A 19,942-nucleotide genomic window follows, 5' to 3' on the forward strand; every position below is an offset into this window, starting at 1 on the left:
CAATGCTGTGTATGATGTCTGCTCTACTGGAGGGGAAAAACTGATTTGATCCTTAAGAATCTTTTTTTTGTGTGTGTAAATTTATATTTAGCTTTGTCTGGAAATGATCATTTGAAAAGACTGAGTCTGTCTCCTCACACCAGAACGAAACAATATGTGTGATTATTTAATTCTATTTTATATTATTTTATATTTTCAACCTCTTCAGTGTCAAAACTAGCATAGACATCTGATAATTTCTTATTGTTATCTTAATCGCTCTCCAAGGTACTACGTCACTTCCGGTTTGTGTATATGTGTATATTTAAAAAACAAAACAAAACCTAGTTTCTTCATACACATTGATTCACCTGGATCTATCATGATCTACAAACACACACAGTACCTCGAATCAAGCCTTCATTTGTAATCCTCAAACAATTGTTGATGTTCTTCTTTTTGGTAACTCAAAAACAGATCTCAATCACCCATTTAGGCACTAATATAACCAATTTATAGTTCAATTTCATGCCTACAGATCAAACCTGCTCTACCTATTGCTCTTACCAGATTATATTTTACTGTATATTTGATGTTTGACATGCAACTTACAGTCTATTACTCTTACTTTAGAGCCCCAGTTTCAAGGTAAAGTACTGCCTGAGAGACAAGCAGAGTAAAAGACAAACGTATGGAGACGCAGTTGGACAATGTTACCTGATGCAGGGCGGTGAGACCGTCTTCGTTGCAGAGGTCTGGACTCACATTGTTCTTTAGCAGGTAGCGTACTGGTGGAAAGAGAGACGGAGAAACACGTAAGTAAAGTCTAAAATGCATTTCCTCTTAAAAATGAAAAGATTTAGAGGTTTCACTTTACTCCATGCTTCAATGAAAAACTATTCTTGGCTGAGAATTGAAAAATATTCGGTTTAATGTCACAAGTTGCGAGTTCAGAAGCACACGTTGCACAGTGATACGGCTGTTGAGTTATAATTTTAGATTCATTTAAGATTTTCTGGCTCCTGCAAACAAACAACAGATGCCAGATAAAAGCATGATGGGATTCCATACAAGCCAATTCCTCTTGATTGCCTACACAGCCTGCAGGTGCACCTTAACTTAACCCTCTGTTATCCAGTGACATCACCAACCAATCAATCTGCACTCCATTAATCTTACTGCATCATCGTGATGCATCCCTGCAGGAACTCCAATCTCTCAAATTATCCAGCCCTGCCAGGATGTTACCCAACTGACCTTGGAAATATGGATGAATGATGGGTGAGTGTGAAGGGAGGGTTGGTGATAGAGGATGATGTAATGATGATTGGGATTACACCGTTTGTCTGTCTCACAGTCCAAACAGATAAACCCTCCACCCTGGACCCTAATTCACAAAATATCTGCTATCACAGGCTGCACACTGGACAGCTGCTAAACCTGCCGACCTGAGCAGGAAGCGGCAGTGACACACAGGGCTCATCTCCATGCCGTTATTATCATCCCTCGTTTTTTGGCAGAGCTGCCACCTGCCTTTATTTCACAGAGACACTAAAAAAAACAGAACAAGTGGATAAATCAGGTTATGACGCTGAAAGAGAGATGAGAAGGATTTGGGATGATAATTATCACATCTGTCCCTCAGATTGACAGAAACATACACAGCACAAATCCAGAGGGCACACACACACACACACACACACACACACACACACACACACACACACACACACACACACACAGGTTTGCTTGGTTAGCGAGGGAGGGAGTGTCGCACTGAGGTTTTTCAACCCCCAAAAATTAAGTATAAAAAAAAAATAGATGAATCATTTGAGTAAAGGTGCCAAACACTACCTGATACCAGCTCATCATTTGTGAGAAATTCCTGCTTTTCTCACTTTTATGTCATTGTAAATTCAATATCTTTGAGTTTTGAACCAGACAAAACCAGATATGTAAAGACATCTTTGGTTTTCAAGTTATAATAGGCCGGTTTCATTTCATTATATAGACCAGATTATTGCAGCCCTTCTGAATAACAAAAGCAAAATGTCTGACTGTAGCAGTTCAAGTCAGCTGCGTTTTGGCACTGCGAAGAGCACAACATATGAAAATACACCTGGAGCATAAACATAGACTTCAGGTTGCAGTTATGGGCATATGGTACAAGTGAAATGTTAGCTATATGCAGCCTGAGTGAGACAGCTGGATTGTTGGAAATAGAGGCAAACCTGTCGTGAGACTGATGACAGAAAAACATGGCTGATGTTGACAGCTCGGCAGTCAGAGAGATTTTAGAGAGTAAATCAAACTGAAACTCTAAAAGCAGAAAAAAATGGCTCTTGTATAAAATACAAAAATGCACCCAGCACACACACTTTGAAGTTAGGGACATCTCAAGCCCGTGAGTGCCTGTGATATGAACTGCATTCATGTGATGGCTAATAAAGACAAGGGAGGAAGGTTTGCTCTAGAGGCAGGTCATGACAACAAGATGAATATGAATGAAAATTGAGCAGCAGAAAGGTTTGTTTCCATGCACAGTTGGCTGTGTTGTAGGAGTTTCCTTTAAGTGAGACAGATGTTAGTACTGTTTGATGATAATGGCAGCTGGTCATTATGGAAACACATAGTGCGATTCACAGAATATGGCTGTGGGAGTGCATTTTATGCAATAAAGTAGAATGATGGAAGTGCAGCCATCACCAGCCTAACTCTATTATCCCACTTCCTGAATCCTGCATCTATTAGACCTCTATTAGGCTGCTGATAAGCATTACTGTCAACATCCAACTGTGATATTTGACTTTGCCAGACCATTTTCAGTATCATCACAACCATTTGTACAGGAGCTCAGCAGCTGACACATGTCCAACATCAGCTCCCATTAAAACCCAAGGCCACCAAACCAAAACTGAACAAAACAAGCTGCTGCAGAGAGGCTCACTGCTCATTCACTCCTGTATGTGAAGGGAAAAAAGTAAAGTAATACAGTGAGTGCTGAGAGAATTGCACGCCATTTCTGCTTTCCACTGCGGATTTGGGGTGCTTTATTATAAATGAACAGTGCACAAACTGGATTATAAACAATATATCTCGAAGGGAAAGGCAGTCCATAAGCTGTGTCGTCTGTGATTTTCTCGTGAAAGTGTTTTTCAGTATTTCACAATCTTCTGGGGACCTTTTAAATTCAATGTTTAGCCGCCTAAGTAGGTTATAATTGAATTTAAATAACAATATTATGGAGGAAACATCGAGCACGAGATTTACCTGAAAATACCTGCTGGCATTACTTTAATTTCTTTTTACCCAGAGGAGGCAAACATATGTTCCGGACACTTTGTGACTTACAATAATTGGCTGTGGTGTATAATTTATTTCTCTATTGTAAGTGTATAAAAATCCCAAAGCAGCATACATAAGTTATTAAGGTACTCCAAGACACAGGCAGCTTTTTAAAACACATGCTTCATTTATCATATAATCATTTATAAAGAAATCTATATAGCAAACATTGCATACTGTATAAGACACTAAAGAAACACAATGACATTTTCAATAAAAAGGTTTAGGCGCTGATATTTGGTGCAATAACAAAGACTCTTTTTTCATTTGCAAGACGAAAAACTCTAATGATGTAACTGTAATACGCCACTAACTTATACAATCCACTGTTACACCTACAAAAACAGATTTAACCACAACTACTTGAACTTTCCTGTAGTTTCCTGTCTCTTAATTGATCGTGGCAAATTAATAACTACATCAATAATTCACGAGTTGTAATGAGAAGGTTTCAGGAAGTAATGAAAGGATTTTTTATTGATTTTTCAGAGTAGACGTTCTTTCTCAGCCCCACAGAAAGAGATGTCAGAGTTCAGCTACAGTCGAGCAACACGGCAGCTGGTCGGGAATCAATGCTTTTTAAAAGGATGTTTTAATAAGGCAAAAAAACGTAGGAGACTTTTAAAGAGTTTAGAGTATGGCAACACTTTTTTTTTTAAATCTTCTACATCCCCCAAAAGTACTTCAACTCAAAAGGACAGAAGACAAAGCAACAAAACAACAAGAGAAAAATAAACTCAACAAGTGGTTGCGGTATTACTACAGTATATTGTTGTCTTAAGTTCCAGAAAGGCTGCAGGGAACTGGATAAAGTTAAACTTGAAGTCCAATCCATCAGACATCTTGCTAATACAAAATCAAGCACAGATAATCTTGAAACCTGGTCTGTGAAACATCTCTGCGAATAAATCAATTTTCCAGCAGCTCTGATCAGATAACAGAGATCCATTTTTTATTGCATCCAGTTTCAACAAAAGTCTACGTTTTATTGAAAACAACCCAGAGATAGGCAGTTTCATAATAAATAATACAATGGTGTGAAAATAAAAAATTTAGTCTGAGTGTCAGAGTCTGTGTGAGCGCTAAATAAAAACACTACTCCATCACTATTCACTTCCCCAGCTGGAACACACAGCTTTTAATCTCCATTAAATACTGCCAAGTGTTTTATAGACAGCGCTCTGCAGCAGTAAAGACAGGTATGAGTGAGTACAAAATTACACTTGAATGCAGGTCTGCGATTTAAATGTATTGTTTTCATGATATTTGTTATTCACACGAGAGCTCCTTATGCGTTTTCCTCTGCTGCATGTTGGCCATGCAGTGATATATTTACATCGTTTGAGTTTGGAAAAGTAATCATGGTGTCATCGTGTCACAAGTCAGATAGCTCTGCTTCTTCTTCTTCAGGTTAGAAAATATACTATAGATATTTAAAAATATATGCTGAAAACCAGAGACTGAGATTAACCCAACCTCACAGCTCGGTATATAATTGGTTTCTAGGCGGCGTGCACCAAAATATATGCATCGCTTCTAAATTGCTTTCTCTGTGAGAGAGAAAGAGTGTGCACAGATGCATCAGTTAGGGTGAAATAGATTTGGGTTGTGATGTGTGATAAATCTGACAACGACAGAGAGTGCAAAAACCTAGAGAAGAAAGAGGTGGCTCAATCTGTAGAGCACACTGTCATATGGTCGTGTTCTCGCTTAATATTTATGAATGTTTCTATTGTTGTTTTGTTTCTGCTCTCTTTTAATGCATATTTAATGTTGTGTTTTGTTGATTGATTTTTTTTCATGTCTGGTTGGAATATTTGGGTTTTCAATCTTTTGTCTGCCTGAAGCAATTTGTGCAAATAACATTCAGTAAAGTGCTCATGACATGGCCGTTCTCCCTACCGTTTACACAATTTACCATAATTACAATATGATGGTGGTTTTCGTACGTGAATATTGGTGCAATGTGTATATGACAGTTTGAGTGTCTGTGCAGTGATGATGGCCTCCTTTATCATGTCAAAACCTGTCATACACACAGTAACACAAACAAATGTATTAGAATCAAATTCTCAATTTGTTCCTAAATATGGCGAAAATATAACCAAAGACATTTCTGCACGCTTTAGACGAAACAGTACTTGTAAAAAAATTTCCTTTTCAGTTTAATGTTCAGGTTTGTTTATTTGGATGTTATTTTACATAACGCATGTCTGTATTTGACTTATATGTGCTGTGGTGACAGAAGTCTTCCAACAAAATCAGTCAGAGAAGTCTTCAAGGATAAACTTCTAACATACAGTAAAAGCTCACATAATGAGACAGTTCAGACACAATCCATCATCATTCGGTCCTTTAAAACAAAATAAAAAAAGAGAGTAGGCGCACATCATCACAAAACAAAAATAACAATAAACAAACCCCCTTTTAGAATCATTAACTAATTAACATTGTGAAATTACCAGATAACTGTCTGGATAAAATAAAGAGGGAGACAAAATGATGTCAAAACCTCATAATTACAATTACAAAACACTGTTAGCTGCATTTATCAGCTATAAAAGAGTTCGGATATGTGAGTTGACACAACAAATCACAGAGCTCTAATTTTTTCACCTGTGTAAATGTTATTGTGTAGATAATTAGCAGCTATAATGTTTACTATGTTCACCATCACAGTTTACCTGATTAGCATGTTGACATTTGCTAGTTCACAACACAAAGTACAGCTGATAAGAACGTCATTAGTTTTGCAAATATTTTGATAGAAAGATGGTCACCACAGTCATTCAAGGATTCATTCTCTGGGACCATAAATGCCTGCTTAAAATTTCATGGCAATCAGTCTAATAGTCTGGTCTAAAGTGACCGAGCGACCTAGAGCAACATTGCTACCATAGATAGAAATGAAGAAATTCAGCCAATGCTGACATTTTATAAGCCGGGAAAGATCATGGTGGCATTTTTGGTTGATAAATTTATTAAATATTAAGTCTGATTTTTTTTTCCTGTTGATTGACAAACTTGGTAAAAGAAAATTGCTAAAAACAACCCACCCACCTCTGCAGCAGTATTTGCGATGGTGATTCATTCAATTCAAAGACCCTTTTTATGAACAGTCCTCATTAGCAGCATGTAGACTCAGGGCTTAATGGCCTATGGCACTAAAAAAAATTGCAACTTCTTTCCTTTTATCCCACTCATGGCGTATGAGTTTTATAATAAGAGGAAAAGGGATCTTAAAGAATATTTCATACAAACTCTGAAATGGGACTATAGGGGGTAAAATGTTGGTTTGGATTACACAAGATATGCGATTAACAAATGCAGAGATAAAGGAGGGAGAAAGTAAAACAGCTGGAGATACAGACTCATGATTCCTATCTGTCTGCACCACCACCCAATGGGGGCGAGCACACACACACAAACACAAAAATCTTTAAAAAGCAATCCATTACATCGAAGGGTCACCATGGTAATTATCTACCGCCACAAAAGCCAGTAACACAACACTGCAGAAAATTCATGCATGTCTTCCTGGGCAGGTCCCATAAATTCCCATCGAGGGAGGAGATGGAGCTGGACGAGATGCTACCCAAAAGATAAAAGATCCATCAACAAACAACACCACAGGAAGAGAAACCCACCCTTCCTTCCTGTTATCTTACTGTGCCTCCACAATACAGTGCAGTGGAGGACAAATCCCAAGTGAATGAACTTACCAGAGTTATTTAGGTTGTACGTTTCCTGAACTCTGATCATTGATAGGAGGTTATTCAAGAACTGTAATGTGTGCTTCCAAGTAGAACCAGGGGCATGAATATAATGAATACTAATATACTGTAAGGTTGAGAAAGTTTGCTCTTATTAAAACTGTGAATCATCTTTACTGTATTGTGTGATTTCATAATGAAACCAGTGTCACCAGCAAAGATCTGAAGAGTTTGTTATATAACTGTTTGTGACAAGTTGTGAGAGGTGCCACTTTTAATGACACCCGCAATGTTGCTCAACAAAGACACACAGGACTCCTACAAATATTCTAACAACTCTATAGATTTATGTTGAGAACTCTGTTACTGAGAAATCATGTTTTTCTGTCAGTTTCTGTACTGTGAATTTTTTTTGTAGTAACCAAACTACCGCAAACAAGTCTCAACTATAGACTTCGTCAGAACAGATGGGGAATTTTAAAAATATTTATTTTATTATATTTCTGTATATCTATTGACTTTCTTTTTGAAAATGTTCTTTTTTGTGTGTATTTTGGGGGCTACTACAACAGTCATGACTCTTGGCTGCCAACACCATGAAGAAGAAAGTCAGAGGTGTGAAACAGAGCTGCTGCAAATTCACAATGCTTCATCCTTGCAGTTGTTGCAGTCTGTATTAATATTCTTGTCAGTGTAATCTTTACCTCCCACTTGCCAGTAGTGATTGTGATTGGAGATGTCTTACATAAATGCACCTTGGATGTCACAGCTAACTTCCTATTTTCCATTTTATGTAGACAGGCTCATTATACCTTCAACTTTGATAAAAGTCACAATTAATGATTCATCCGGTAAAGTTTCATGCAGTTTCTGCTGTGAGTCATCTAACATTGTGTATGGAAAAAATAATAATGGACAGGAGTCATTAAAATATCTCTGCTCAACTCTTATTTTTTTAAACATTAATTGGGATACCAGTGACACAATCCTTTTTCAAAAGAGTTTTATTTTTCGATCAATATCCCGTTGTTATTTCCTTGTAATTAGGACACTCTAATTGGACTGAAAGTTTAAATAATAATCTCTGCTGTGTCTAAAGTGTACATGATGCAGGCAATAAGAAAAGCTGTTCACTACATCATCCAAGGATCAGTAACAGTCAATCTCATTTACTTGACATACAATATATGTTAATGTGGCTTCATGTTGTATTTTGAGCTCTCTAACAGTGATAGTGGTAACATTATTCAGATCGAGGCTGTCTTTAAAATTTCCCTGAAAGGTTTGAACAGTGGACAAATAAAAAAAAATGAATCACTGTGAGAACTTCAAAGATTGAATTTTATTAATTATCCCTTCGAAAGCCTGGGTTGTGCTGTTGTATCTATCACACCGTATCCTCATAAATCATATCTGATCATACTGTGAAATTGAGTCGCTTGTACAAGTACTATAACCTTCCATCTCTGCGGTTACATAGATTAGGATCTTTCAGACTTCATTTTAGGATTCATTTTTATGAGCCTACTTATCCCTGTTCAGGATATCCCTGGCAGATGATTGATGAGGGAGCCTCACATCACAGCATATTGAATGCACAGCTGCTCTGATCTACAAGATCAGTGGAGAGTTTTAAAAATCTCCCGCTGACTTAAGAAGCATGGTACATAACACCTGGGTAACTATTGTGATGGAAAAAGGAACATTTTGTTACTATCTGAGTGTATAGTACAGTTAATAGCAGGGTTGTTCTTATTTTGAGGATTTGGCTCACGACACTGACTCATACGATTCCCTCTGTAGGCTCATATCTCACGGCCAATGATCACAGATAAGGGGGAACGGCCGGTGAAGTGAGAATCAAGTATCAAGTAAAGATTGTGATATGAGAGGTGCTGTGAGAGTTCAGATGCAGTAGAGTCAAAGTGGAGAATTGATTTTCTTTCAAGAGTATCTCTCTTTACAATACTGAAGTGGTAAATATTTGTTGTGCGGCAGCAAAGGCTGCCCCAGAATCTTTTAAATCTCACAGACTGGCTGATGCCAGTGAGAGAATGGTTTATGTAATATACCTAAAATGTCATTGTGGTTTATAATCCCTCTGAAACGGTAAGAAGCTGGTGAGAGGGCAGATTCAAATGCACTGCAGTCCAGGGTGATATTTTAAAGTGCCAAGTACACTATAAAACATTTTAAGATCTGTCAAATGAAAAGCAGAGACATGGGTGATACACTTGAGGCTGCTCTCAGGGACTCGGCTAAATTATAAGTCAAACTGAAATTTGAATTCTCTGCACTATAATGAAACTTACTCCTCCATTTTTCAAATGATGATAAAGCCAGATATTTTTAGAAACAGTGTCCCGGACTTCAAGGCTCTTGGGTGTTTCTTATGACATCACTGAGTTAACTAAGAGCTGGTGTTACTAGAGAAGTCCTGTCAATATTTATGAATAACCACCCAGCTTAGCTATCATCCACTAGCAATTTACGCCGTGTCTCTCTTTGTAACACTGCACATTTGGGAGGACCCATCATGTTAAGTCTGCATTCCAGCTGAAAGACAAAGACGAAAATTTACTTTATTAATCCCTCCATGGGAATATTTCACACATATAGAGCTGAAATACAGCCACAAACACAAAGGGCTCATAGACATGCAAATGTGGAGAGACGGTGGAGTGATGGATAGGCACATATCTGCACCCTGGGAGCAGTTAGGGGTTCGGTACCTTGCTCAAAGGCAGCTCAGCAGTGCTCAGGAGGTAATCTGACACCTCCCCAGCTACCAGTCCACGCTCCATATTGTAGTGCTAGACTTGATCTGGCCACCCTTTGTTTCCCAAGTCAAGTCCCCATAGACTGAGCTACTGCCTGCAAAGGTGAAGACTAGTGCTAAAATTAGATTACAATAAAGCACTTCTGTTTTTGCTTGCAGTGTCATTACCTAAATTGTACGCCCTAAGAGAGCAACATTACAGTACAGGGGCAGAAAATGTTACACCTTAGTATACTGATTTGTTAGCAACATTTAATTGTAATTTTAGTTGTGCTTAAGTAGGGCACGAAGTGATGTGGACATTAACCTTCAGACTTTTTTTCCCGAGAAATTTAAAGACAGCTGTGATCTGAATAATATTACCACTATCACTGTCAGAAAGCACAAAATACAACATGAAGCCGCATTAATATATATTGTGTGTCAAGTAAATGAGGTTGACTGTTACTGATCCTTGAATGATGTAGTGAACAGCTTTCATATTGGTTTGCATGCATCATGTACACTTTAGACACAGCAGGGATTATTATGCAAACTTTCCATCCAATTAGAGTGTCCTAATTACAAGGAAATAACTGTAACAACGGGATATTGATCAAAAAATAAAACTCTTTTGAAAAAGATTGTGTCACTGGCATCCCAATCAATGTTTAAAAAATATTTTAATGACTCCTGTCTATTCAGGAAATTATTATTTTCTCAATTAGGTCTGGCAATGATGACAAAATTTGGCTCAAAAGATGTCTAGTACTCACATTAAGTTCATTGTAAAACATATGTTTATTGCAGTGGGATGAATTGCATTGTGATTACACAGTTAAAATTTGGCTCTTTTTCAGCCCTTTGAAGGCCTGCCAGTATGTGGAATGATGTTTTGTTCAATATTTCACTCACAATACTGAGGTAATTGATCGAAATGTTGCTTGTATTCATTATTGTCATCATTAGGTTTGTGCCACAACCCCATTTCATTCATTTTTCACTAATTTACTGCAAATGGGAAAAGGCTGATGTAGTACACATGCTCATCAGTGTGCATCAGTTCTCAGAAATGAGTCATCTTAGATGGCCCTAAACATATCAACAGTGCAGCAGTTTTTTAAAAAATTACACAATTATGTTCCAAGTGCTCCTCAGGCAAGGTAGCCTTTGCTTTCCTGTCGGCTGTGCAGAAAGTAGGCCACTAGGCTCGTCCATAAGTAGCAACTAAATGACATTGGTTTTAGTAGGACGTTAGGAGAGAAGATCATTGATATAATTAGCATTCCACTGCGTGTTATAATTATCATCCACATGATGAGCTATTAAGGGACTTTAATTGTATGTTACGCTGCTTTAACAGATGTAGTTCGATAACGCAGCAGAGAAGGCAATTGGAAAACACAACAAAGTGTCGATTGGGATGCAGCAGGTGTTCCCTGGGTCACCCGAGCAAATTAAGGCTTAAATAGAATAATCATAACATCCTCCAATGATGCCATGTTTCGATTTATAAAGATGATTGGAGTTCACTCTAAAACCTAGATGGCATTAAAGGACTCTTAACAATGTAATTAACAGACAAATCCTTCAGGTGGCCTGCTGACATTGTGGACACACTGACAAATCCCAGGTCATGTTTTATGGTTCACAAATGTTCGGTAGCCCTATGAAGAAAAACAGCTCATCTCAAGATAAATACTTCATCGGATTGACTTCAAATCCATTCAAATCCCATCTCAAATAAATTAGTCTTTTCACAGATAACTTGTGTGTCAGGGTTTCTTTGAACTTTGAGGCAAAGCCGTCAATGTATATTCAAACTAATTAGGCCAAAGATAACAGTGAACGCATTCATAAACAGCTGCAACAGAATAATGTCCCATCTTTTTTATAGTAATGAAGAGAGAAATTGTGATTGCTTGCATGCACACAACTGTAAAGTCTACAGCTCTGTTAGTCGCTCTGTGCAGTTGCTATTTGAGATGCATATTGATGCGTTCAGCTAAATGCTGACATCAGCATGGCAAGATGCTCACAATGGCAATGATAACATTGTAACGTTTACAATGTTTACCAACTTAATTTAGCAGGTTAAAATGCTAGTTAGCACTAAACACAAACCCCAACTGAGGCTTTTTGAGACCAGAAAACAATCTGGCCTTCATAATGAATCATATCAATGCAGAGTCACTTTGCAGCAGATACAGAAACAGATGGAGGGAGGCAAATCCATTTTTTTAAAACATCAATTTTACTGAGCATTTCAATTAATACTCTTCCCCTCTCTAACAATCTTCCAAACTGAAGCCACGCTGTCCTTGCCCTTACCTCACTACCACATTAACTCTTATAATTAAGTTCCTCCTGCCTCTTGCAGATGTTATTTCATAATATACAGACCTACTGACATAATCAAACTTTGTGCCCAATTTGTAAACCTACTGTACATACAGATCAAAAGTAGCATTCAGGTCTGTGCATGGTCAAAACAGAAAGACACTGAAACATAAACAGCAGCATTGTTTGTCTCAGTAATACTCTGGATTATGCAGCAGCGTCCCATCCAATTAACTCCAGTATGTTTGCAAAGAGACATTAAGATTGCAGGCTTCCACTGATTATAGTGAACGATAGGGAGGGATAAAGAGCAAGACAGACTGTTGGGAAATGACAGTGAGACAGATGGAGGTCGTTTTTAATGACAAATTAAACACAGAGCTCAAACCCAACCTCAGCACTTGAGTCACATGTGGCCCGACATACCTGAGACAGAGCTCGGTGTTAAAGAGAAACTCCACATATTTTATACATTTACACATTGCCGTGCCCCCAGAGGAAGCTGCATTCAATTTAAACAGCATTGGTTGGTACAAAATGCTAAATCAGCAGAGTGCTCTTTAAAGCCAATGTTTCAGTGTCTTCAGATGCAGTTCCCTTAATGGCCACTAGATGCTGACTCAAAAAGACACAAGACACATTAAGCCTTTTTACAGGCCTAATGTGTATGTGGCAGTTTTGATATTATTATTCTATTAAGATTATCTTGGGCTTAAAATGGGTTTATTTTGTCCTTGTTGTTTGCCTTGATTGACAGCTCCTTTGGCTGTTACCAGCTGAAGTGGTTGCCATTTGCTGATCCCAGCTCAGCTCCACTCCACTGCCCCCATTTGGATTTTGTGGCACCAGTAATAACTGATAGAAATGGCAGTGAGTAGGGGCTGAGTTATTTTTGGAATTTTATAACATCTGAATCTAGCATCTAATCTGCTTTGTGACCCAGAGTTCTTTCAAATCCTAATTAAATCGATTTAGTTTTTTTTTTTTTTAACTGTAACTTTGGCACTTTTGAGATTGTCAAAACATTTCAAACTTCACTCTCCGCATCAAATTTCTAGTCTACACGTGTTTCTGCAATTTCAACGGATAACATTAAAAGGTCACTCGCTGCACTTCTGGGGTTTAACATGATCACTTTACGTATTGTTAATGAAACATGCAGCACCTGTTTGGTTTAAGTGAGGCCCAAACCTTGTTGGATAATCCAAAATCCTATTGCAGGATTTTCTGTATGGTGGGGGGCTGCTCATTCACTACGAGGGAGGAGGTGGAGACGCACTGGAAGATTTTATAAGGTGGTTTAGAAAGAGTGTGGGAGCAGCAGGGTGCTGATCAGGCATTAGGAGGATTGGGGATTGGCCTATCTCACACTGTCACCTAAACGTCTTCAGGAGGAACGGTGTACAGGCAGGTGGGCTCCAATCAGTTGGGGATAAAAATGTAGTGGATGTGTGAGCACAGCATTTTCTGTGTGTGCATAATAAAACTATTGAAGTGAGCAATGAACATGTGCTAGTGTAATACACACATTTGTAGCAGTTTTAGTTGTTTTTAACACGACTAATTTAAATTTATATAATAAAAGATGAAGAGTGCTGAAAACTAAATAAGTGCTCATAACCATGTTAGTTACATTCATGGCAATAGAACAAAACTTGACAGTTTTCCACTTCAATATTTAGAGAGAAAAGATTTGAATTTGAAGGGGTGTGTATTCTCAGTTCCCCTCATTCATACAGTCCTGTTGGATTATCGGCAGCTCAGTTCCAGTTGTGTAATGCCCATTTTCTCACACTTGTCAAGATATGCGTCATCTTTTCCTTCAAGAAAATTTATTTCACAATTACTAGTCATTGGTCCTCAGTTGTGGGCACTAACACCCCCACTTTCTCATAATGGCGACATGAGAAGCAGTAGTTTCATCACGCCACTCTTCTAGTTGAATGCCACTATGAACAAGATGACAAATTCAGTGTGCCTCCAAAAAAACTGCTTTCTAAATGACGGTTTAGTTACTGTAAAAACACTATAGTTAAGTTTTGGTTAATTTTAGGCACAACACAACTTGGATAGATGTAGAAAGATATTGTGGTTTGGATGAACATGACTGACATACTTCATTAACGTTAGAGGAACTTTGTTGTCATGGTCACAATAATAAACACATAGTGTCAGATTTTTCATTGATCCGTCTATCCAGCCCGTCCTCCTCACTGCGTGGACTTTGTTACTCTTTAACAACATCATCTGACCTTCTCCATCATAATTACCACAGCCACAACAGGGCTTTGTCACATGAATGTTTTGGGACAACAATTGATGCCATTGTTCATCTTGACAGGATAAGTCTCTGTAACTGCCTTTTCAATTACTACTATTACTACAACTCACTTTAAACCATAGTATTTAATACTATTTCCAAACAACAGTTATTTTTGCACACTTCCAAACTAACTATGTAACGTTTCTCCTTGGCTGCAAGTCATGGCATCTCCCACATTTTTGCCAAATATTATCTAATATCTCAATATTACACTGTTTCTTATTTCTCTCACTTTTACATACATTTTGTTTGAGGACTTGAAGTTAACCCTTGATATAATATAACAATATTCTACAACTTTCTTCATCTATTACAGTTTTATTTGAGGGTGAGTTAGCTGAGCAGCCTCAATCCCATCTGACAATCTCCCACATGCTGTCCCGTGCAGCAGCAGCAATGATGATGCACAATTTGTGCCTTTACAACTGAGTAGCTCTGGGCCATGGCTGCCTGGACCTCTCTATGTCTGCTTCAGTTACCATGGAAATGGGAGTTAACTTGAGAGTCAGGGCTCACCCATGAGATTTGACTGATGTGGAAGGGAGGAGGAGAGAGACAAGATTTCTGTGAGCTCGTTGGCAGCACAGTTCACTTAAGACCACATCAGAACCAGCATTGAATAACAATAATAACAGTATGTCCTTTATGTGAGCAATTTTAAATGAGGTGAATGCACCAGAAAGGGTTGTAAATGAAACAGAGAGTTTCAAAAATAACCCTTTTTTGTTGTCTGACAGTTACACAGGCAAGAAACGTGTTCAATTATGGAGCTAAATAACCCAAATAATTCTACGGTTAGATGCAGCCTGCTATTTCAACGGACTACACCAACCCCTGGCACAATATCACAATTCATTGTATATAATAGTTCAAGCGCAACCACTGCCTCCATTTTTGTATCTTTAGTTTTTTTCTACACTTAATCCAAAATTGTGTTACATAGCCAAGATGAGTTAGTCCCCTCTGCCCAGGCTGAGGCACCATGGCAGGGAGGAGACAGCAGTGGCAGTGTGTGCCAGGCAGAGCAGCAACGCATGGAGGAGCAGAGTCTGGCGAGCCCATAGAGGAATTTTAATTTGGACAGAGAGAAAGAGAAGGCAGAAACATAGTTTGGCTGACCCAAAGGCTGGCCTGAGACTCCATGAAAACAGCCCTAATCACAAAGAGAAAAACACAAGAATATCAATAATAACTGTAGAAATGGTGACGGCAACATACATAAAAAAACAAACACCATTTTAGTAAGACTAGTGGGTTTTTTTTGTAAGACTAGTCCTCCTTGTAATCATAGAAGCATTCAATTGATACCCACACAAGGATATATTTTATCTGTAGTTCTCAACCCTGTCATGCGTTACTCAGGGTATGAATCGCCAAATCCCACTTAAGTAATCAACTGCTCCGAAATGTCACATAAAATCAACGGTGATCAGACAAGAGGAAAAAGTACAAATGCAAAGAGCCGGTGTTGAAGGAGCCTTGATTTGGATTTAAGTGAGGCAGGGTTCAATTTATCACCATAAGCTGCAGGAATTGTACAAATGCTCGCACTCATTTCAGTCTTATGATTGAATAACTAAAGCACCCAGAAAGAGAGACATATGGTGTGACACAATGTCAGTAGATTAAATGTGACAAATGCTGAATTTCTACTTGATTTGAGCAGTTTAATATCTCAGTGCACATCTGAGCTCACTGCACAGCAAGCTGGTTAAAAGCTGCTGTATTGTGTTATCAGATTTCATTATTCAAGTCTTTTTGTCAGTGATTACATTTAGTCTTAACATTTATTTTCATTATTTATCAATCTGCGATTATTCAAGTAATTATTCAGCCTAGAAAATATCAGAAAACAATACACATTTGCAAACTTCTACAGCCTGTTTAACAAAAATACAGTTCCTACCTGAGTAAAACATTCACGTTCAAGTATTTAAAGGCAATAATTATTAAGCATTTTGAAAAAAAGAAATGAATTAAATCAGGGGTCTTCAACGTTTTCAGTCCATGGACTCCTTAGCTGATAGAGAGACAGAGGAGCAACTTCTACATATAATAATTGTGTTGTATATTAAATTGGGCCTATAGTGCCAGCATCATCAGCTATCATCAGTTCATGCTGAACTGAAGCAAATATATAGGTAACAAAACAACAAAACAAGGTTTCCAGGAGAAAGTGATAAACACCCCCATCACATTTGTTTTTTGGTAGTGTCATCCGTATTCGCAGTACATTTCTGTGGTTTGGTTTCATCACTGTGCACGTGTTGAGCTCACTGAGCCACTGCAACACACCTGTGTCTTAACAGACCGCTCACCCCTTGTTGTGATCCCTGTAATGACCCATGATGCAAGAGAGAGACTGGACGGCTTACACAACAGTTGTCAAAAGGTCAGAGGTCCTATCAGCTTGGCTAAACATGTAAGTAAACAACCTCCTGTTTCTTTGCTCAGCAGTTAGTTAGTGCACGCTTTAAAGTCCTTTATAAACTTGTGGCTTTTTAAAAGGTTTATTACATGTTTGGGTGTCTAGATAAATTTATGAAAACTGTGGTAAAATGTGGTCACAAAACTAATGAAACATTTTTTTTATTTTTTTTTTATTTAGGCCTAATAACCAAATGAAATTCTACATTTTAGAAATAAGGCCTTGACTCACCAACATATCCGTGATCTTTACCTCAGATCAAATGCTCCGCAGGATGTGAAGGCATTTGAAAGACATTGTGGATAACAAGATTCAGGCTTCTTATATTAGCTGGTAAATCTGGTTCAGAAGTTCATCTTTTTAAGTCTGCTAGTGAAAAACGTTTGAAGTTTACCAATTCTCTTTTGCCTTGGTCCAACATTATTGTTGCAATCAAAGACAGAGAGCTGCAACACTGATCCTGTTACATCATCGCTGCACAACACAGATTTTTTTTTATACTGTGACCTGTGATTAGTTATCCCCCTTTCATGTGTATCCTGCCCAATCAAACAAGAATATCTTTCATAATGGCTCTCAAGGAATGAGACATCATGGGATGTTCAGATGTTGTGCAATAACAGAGAGGAGCCTTATTTTTGTGACAAATCTAATTGACTACATTTTCTACTAAACATTACGCCAGTGTTTGTTTTGTTTTTACAGTCAGCTCTAATTAAAGAGGCTGTTTGTACATTATTCAACAAGACTAAGAGTATACAGCCGTGCTAATGGCTCTGTTTGAATGTAATATGTTCTCAAGATTTTAAAAATGCAGCAGCTGTATTTGTTTACCATAAATACAACACATACTACAACTTGCATAGCACTATTTACTGTATAGTCGTTAGTAGTCTTATATTTTGCATCCAAGCAGTAAGTCACTAAAGTCCACCAACCTCCTCCAATGATTCACTAAAGACTTCACTCCTTTCACCTTTGTGTTTGATCTTTACACTCACTGGCCTGCTTCATTTTAATTCCCATCAAACTCAATGAGAGGAGTCAGTTATATGTCTCCACTGGCATTTAAAATCAAGTGCAAAGGTTGAACAACACATATTAACTTAATGCGTTCCCCCCGACAAAGGAAAACCAGAAAACAGGAGACAAAATTAAATGAGGAGTTTGGAAGAAGCAGAGACATGGCTGTCAAAGGTCAGTGTTTTCTCGACAAGTTGCATCAATGGTGTACTTTTCTTTGTGTTGCACTTCTTCTTACTTCACTTTGCTTTTGAGTGTAATTTTAATACCACTCTGTTGCTGCTGCCATACTGTATGCGTAGGAGCAGCTAAGCCTATCTCTGGCCTCTGAGGAGAAGGCCTTACCACTCTAATAAGACAGGAGAAGAAGACAAAAGCGCCACAGAGACCTTATTTGCACACAAATAACTAGAAAAAGAAACAAGGCGGCAAACCACATGCAAATTTTCTGTCCAAGAGGACGTTACTGGCAGCTGGAGTATTTTTTCTAACTTGAAATCTAGATTCATTCCCCCTCTGTATTTATATAGTGATGATATGGAAGAAAAAAAAAGGCGGTGAACCAAAAACGAAAGCCACATGGCTAAAAAGGGAATGTGGATTCAAAGTGTGGCTTCTCAAACATCAAGTTATATGTTATGATTTTAAGTGGGGAATAAGTGCCAATTAGAGTTCTGGGTGTTGCCATGTGAGTGGGTGAATAAATAGTCGATGGGTGGGAAACACTCAGAGCTGTAAAAGATTCAGCGAGGGACAAATACAACTGCCAGTCATATTATCATGTAATAATAGACTGATAAACAATTCCCATATATTTTATGATCTTCCATACATCCAGTTGTAAAGTGTCATAATTTAACCAACCAAATACCTGTCACCTCTTCCTCTATGTTCAAGCATGAAGAAGAACCTACAGTGGCCATGAAACTTGTGAAAAACATGTAAGGTATAGGAGTGTGTGGTTTGTCCCAACCAGGCTGCTGTAGAAACTTTGTTCAACATGGCGGACTTCGTGGAAGAGGACCCGCTCTCTTTTTAGATTTAAAAGGCTCTTTCTAAGGGTAACATAAACATAACAATTATTATTTTCAGGTCTTTATACACCAATGAAAACATAGTTATGAATATTATATTTCATTTCCGTCAATAGATCCCTTCAAATGTTACAAAGTAAAAAATAACTGATATGCAGATGAAAGAAACAGCCACAGCTGAGGATTACACACCGAAAACATATAAATCAGTATAATTATGACAATAAAACTCGTAGGCTTCATAAAATAAAGTTTTGACTGTATGCAGGAGATTAGTTTTGATTTTTTTTACAAATATGTATGTGACTAATTCAAATAGAAAGGGTCTATAAAACTATACTATAAAAACTCAAAGGCACAAGAGTTTACAATCAGTAGTAGTTCTTTCACTTGGTAAATGGACTGTATTTATATAGGGTGCTTAAGTGTGAGTCAGTTGAAGGTGCTTGTGCTTGTCTTACGATGGAAGGGCTATGCACACCTTTCTGACAGAAATTAGGGGGTAGTGTCCAACAATTACTGTACAGCTTTTCACAACCGACAATCTAATATCCACCCCCACATCACAGCGTGATTGGCCAGTGAGGAGGTAAGAAAAGGAGCTTGATCTGTGATCTGTGTTTTTTGTGTGGACAACCAGGTACAAAACCTTGAATGCCTCCCTAAAAATGTTTTTACCTTTTGGTGTAGTCAATCACGTCCTTGCTCTAGTTCTTTTCCCTCTCTTACTATTACAATACTCACATTCACACAACAATGGTGGCAGAGAAGCCTTGCAAGGCGCTGACCTGCTCATTGGGAGAATCTCGGGCTTCAGTGTCTTGCACAAGGACACTGAAGAAAAGCAGCTGGGATTCAACCATGCCACTTCCACCCACTTATAGTCAGCTAATCAGTGGGATGATATGATTGCCATCAAATGCTTACCTTGATTTGACCTGGTGGTTTTGCTTTAATTGTAAAAACTGAGCAGTTTTGCAAATCAATCTGGATAATAAC

General features: G+C 38.1%; 1 protein-coding gene across 2 annotated transcripts in view; it reads right to left on the reverse strand.

Annotated features, from left to right (window-relative positions):
* The window catches only part of ppp1r16b (protein phosphatase 1, regulatory subunit 16B), an 82,550-nt gene that overhangs the window by 28,379 nt on the left and 34,229 nt on the right, over positions 1-19,942 (reverse strand). For both annotated transcript variants that reach the window (XM_010732125.3, XM_010732124.3), the window contains exon 3: positions 697-767. In XM_010732125.3, the coding sequence (XP_010730427.3) occupies positions 697-767 (71 nt within the window). The remainder of the gene's footprint in view (positions 1-696; positions 768-19,942) is intronic.

The sequence above is a fragment of the Larimichthys crocea genome, chromosome VI (assembly GCF_000972845.2).
Source record: "Larimichthys crocea isolate SSNF chromosome VI, L_crocea_2.0, whole genome shotgun sequence".
Taxonomy (NCBI): Eukaryota; Metazoa; Chordata; class Actinopteri; family Sciaenidae; genus Larimichthys; species Larimichthys crocea.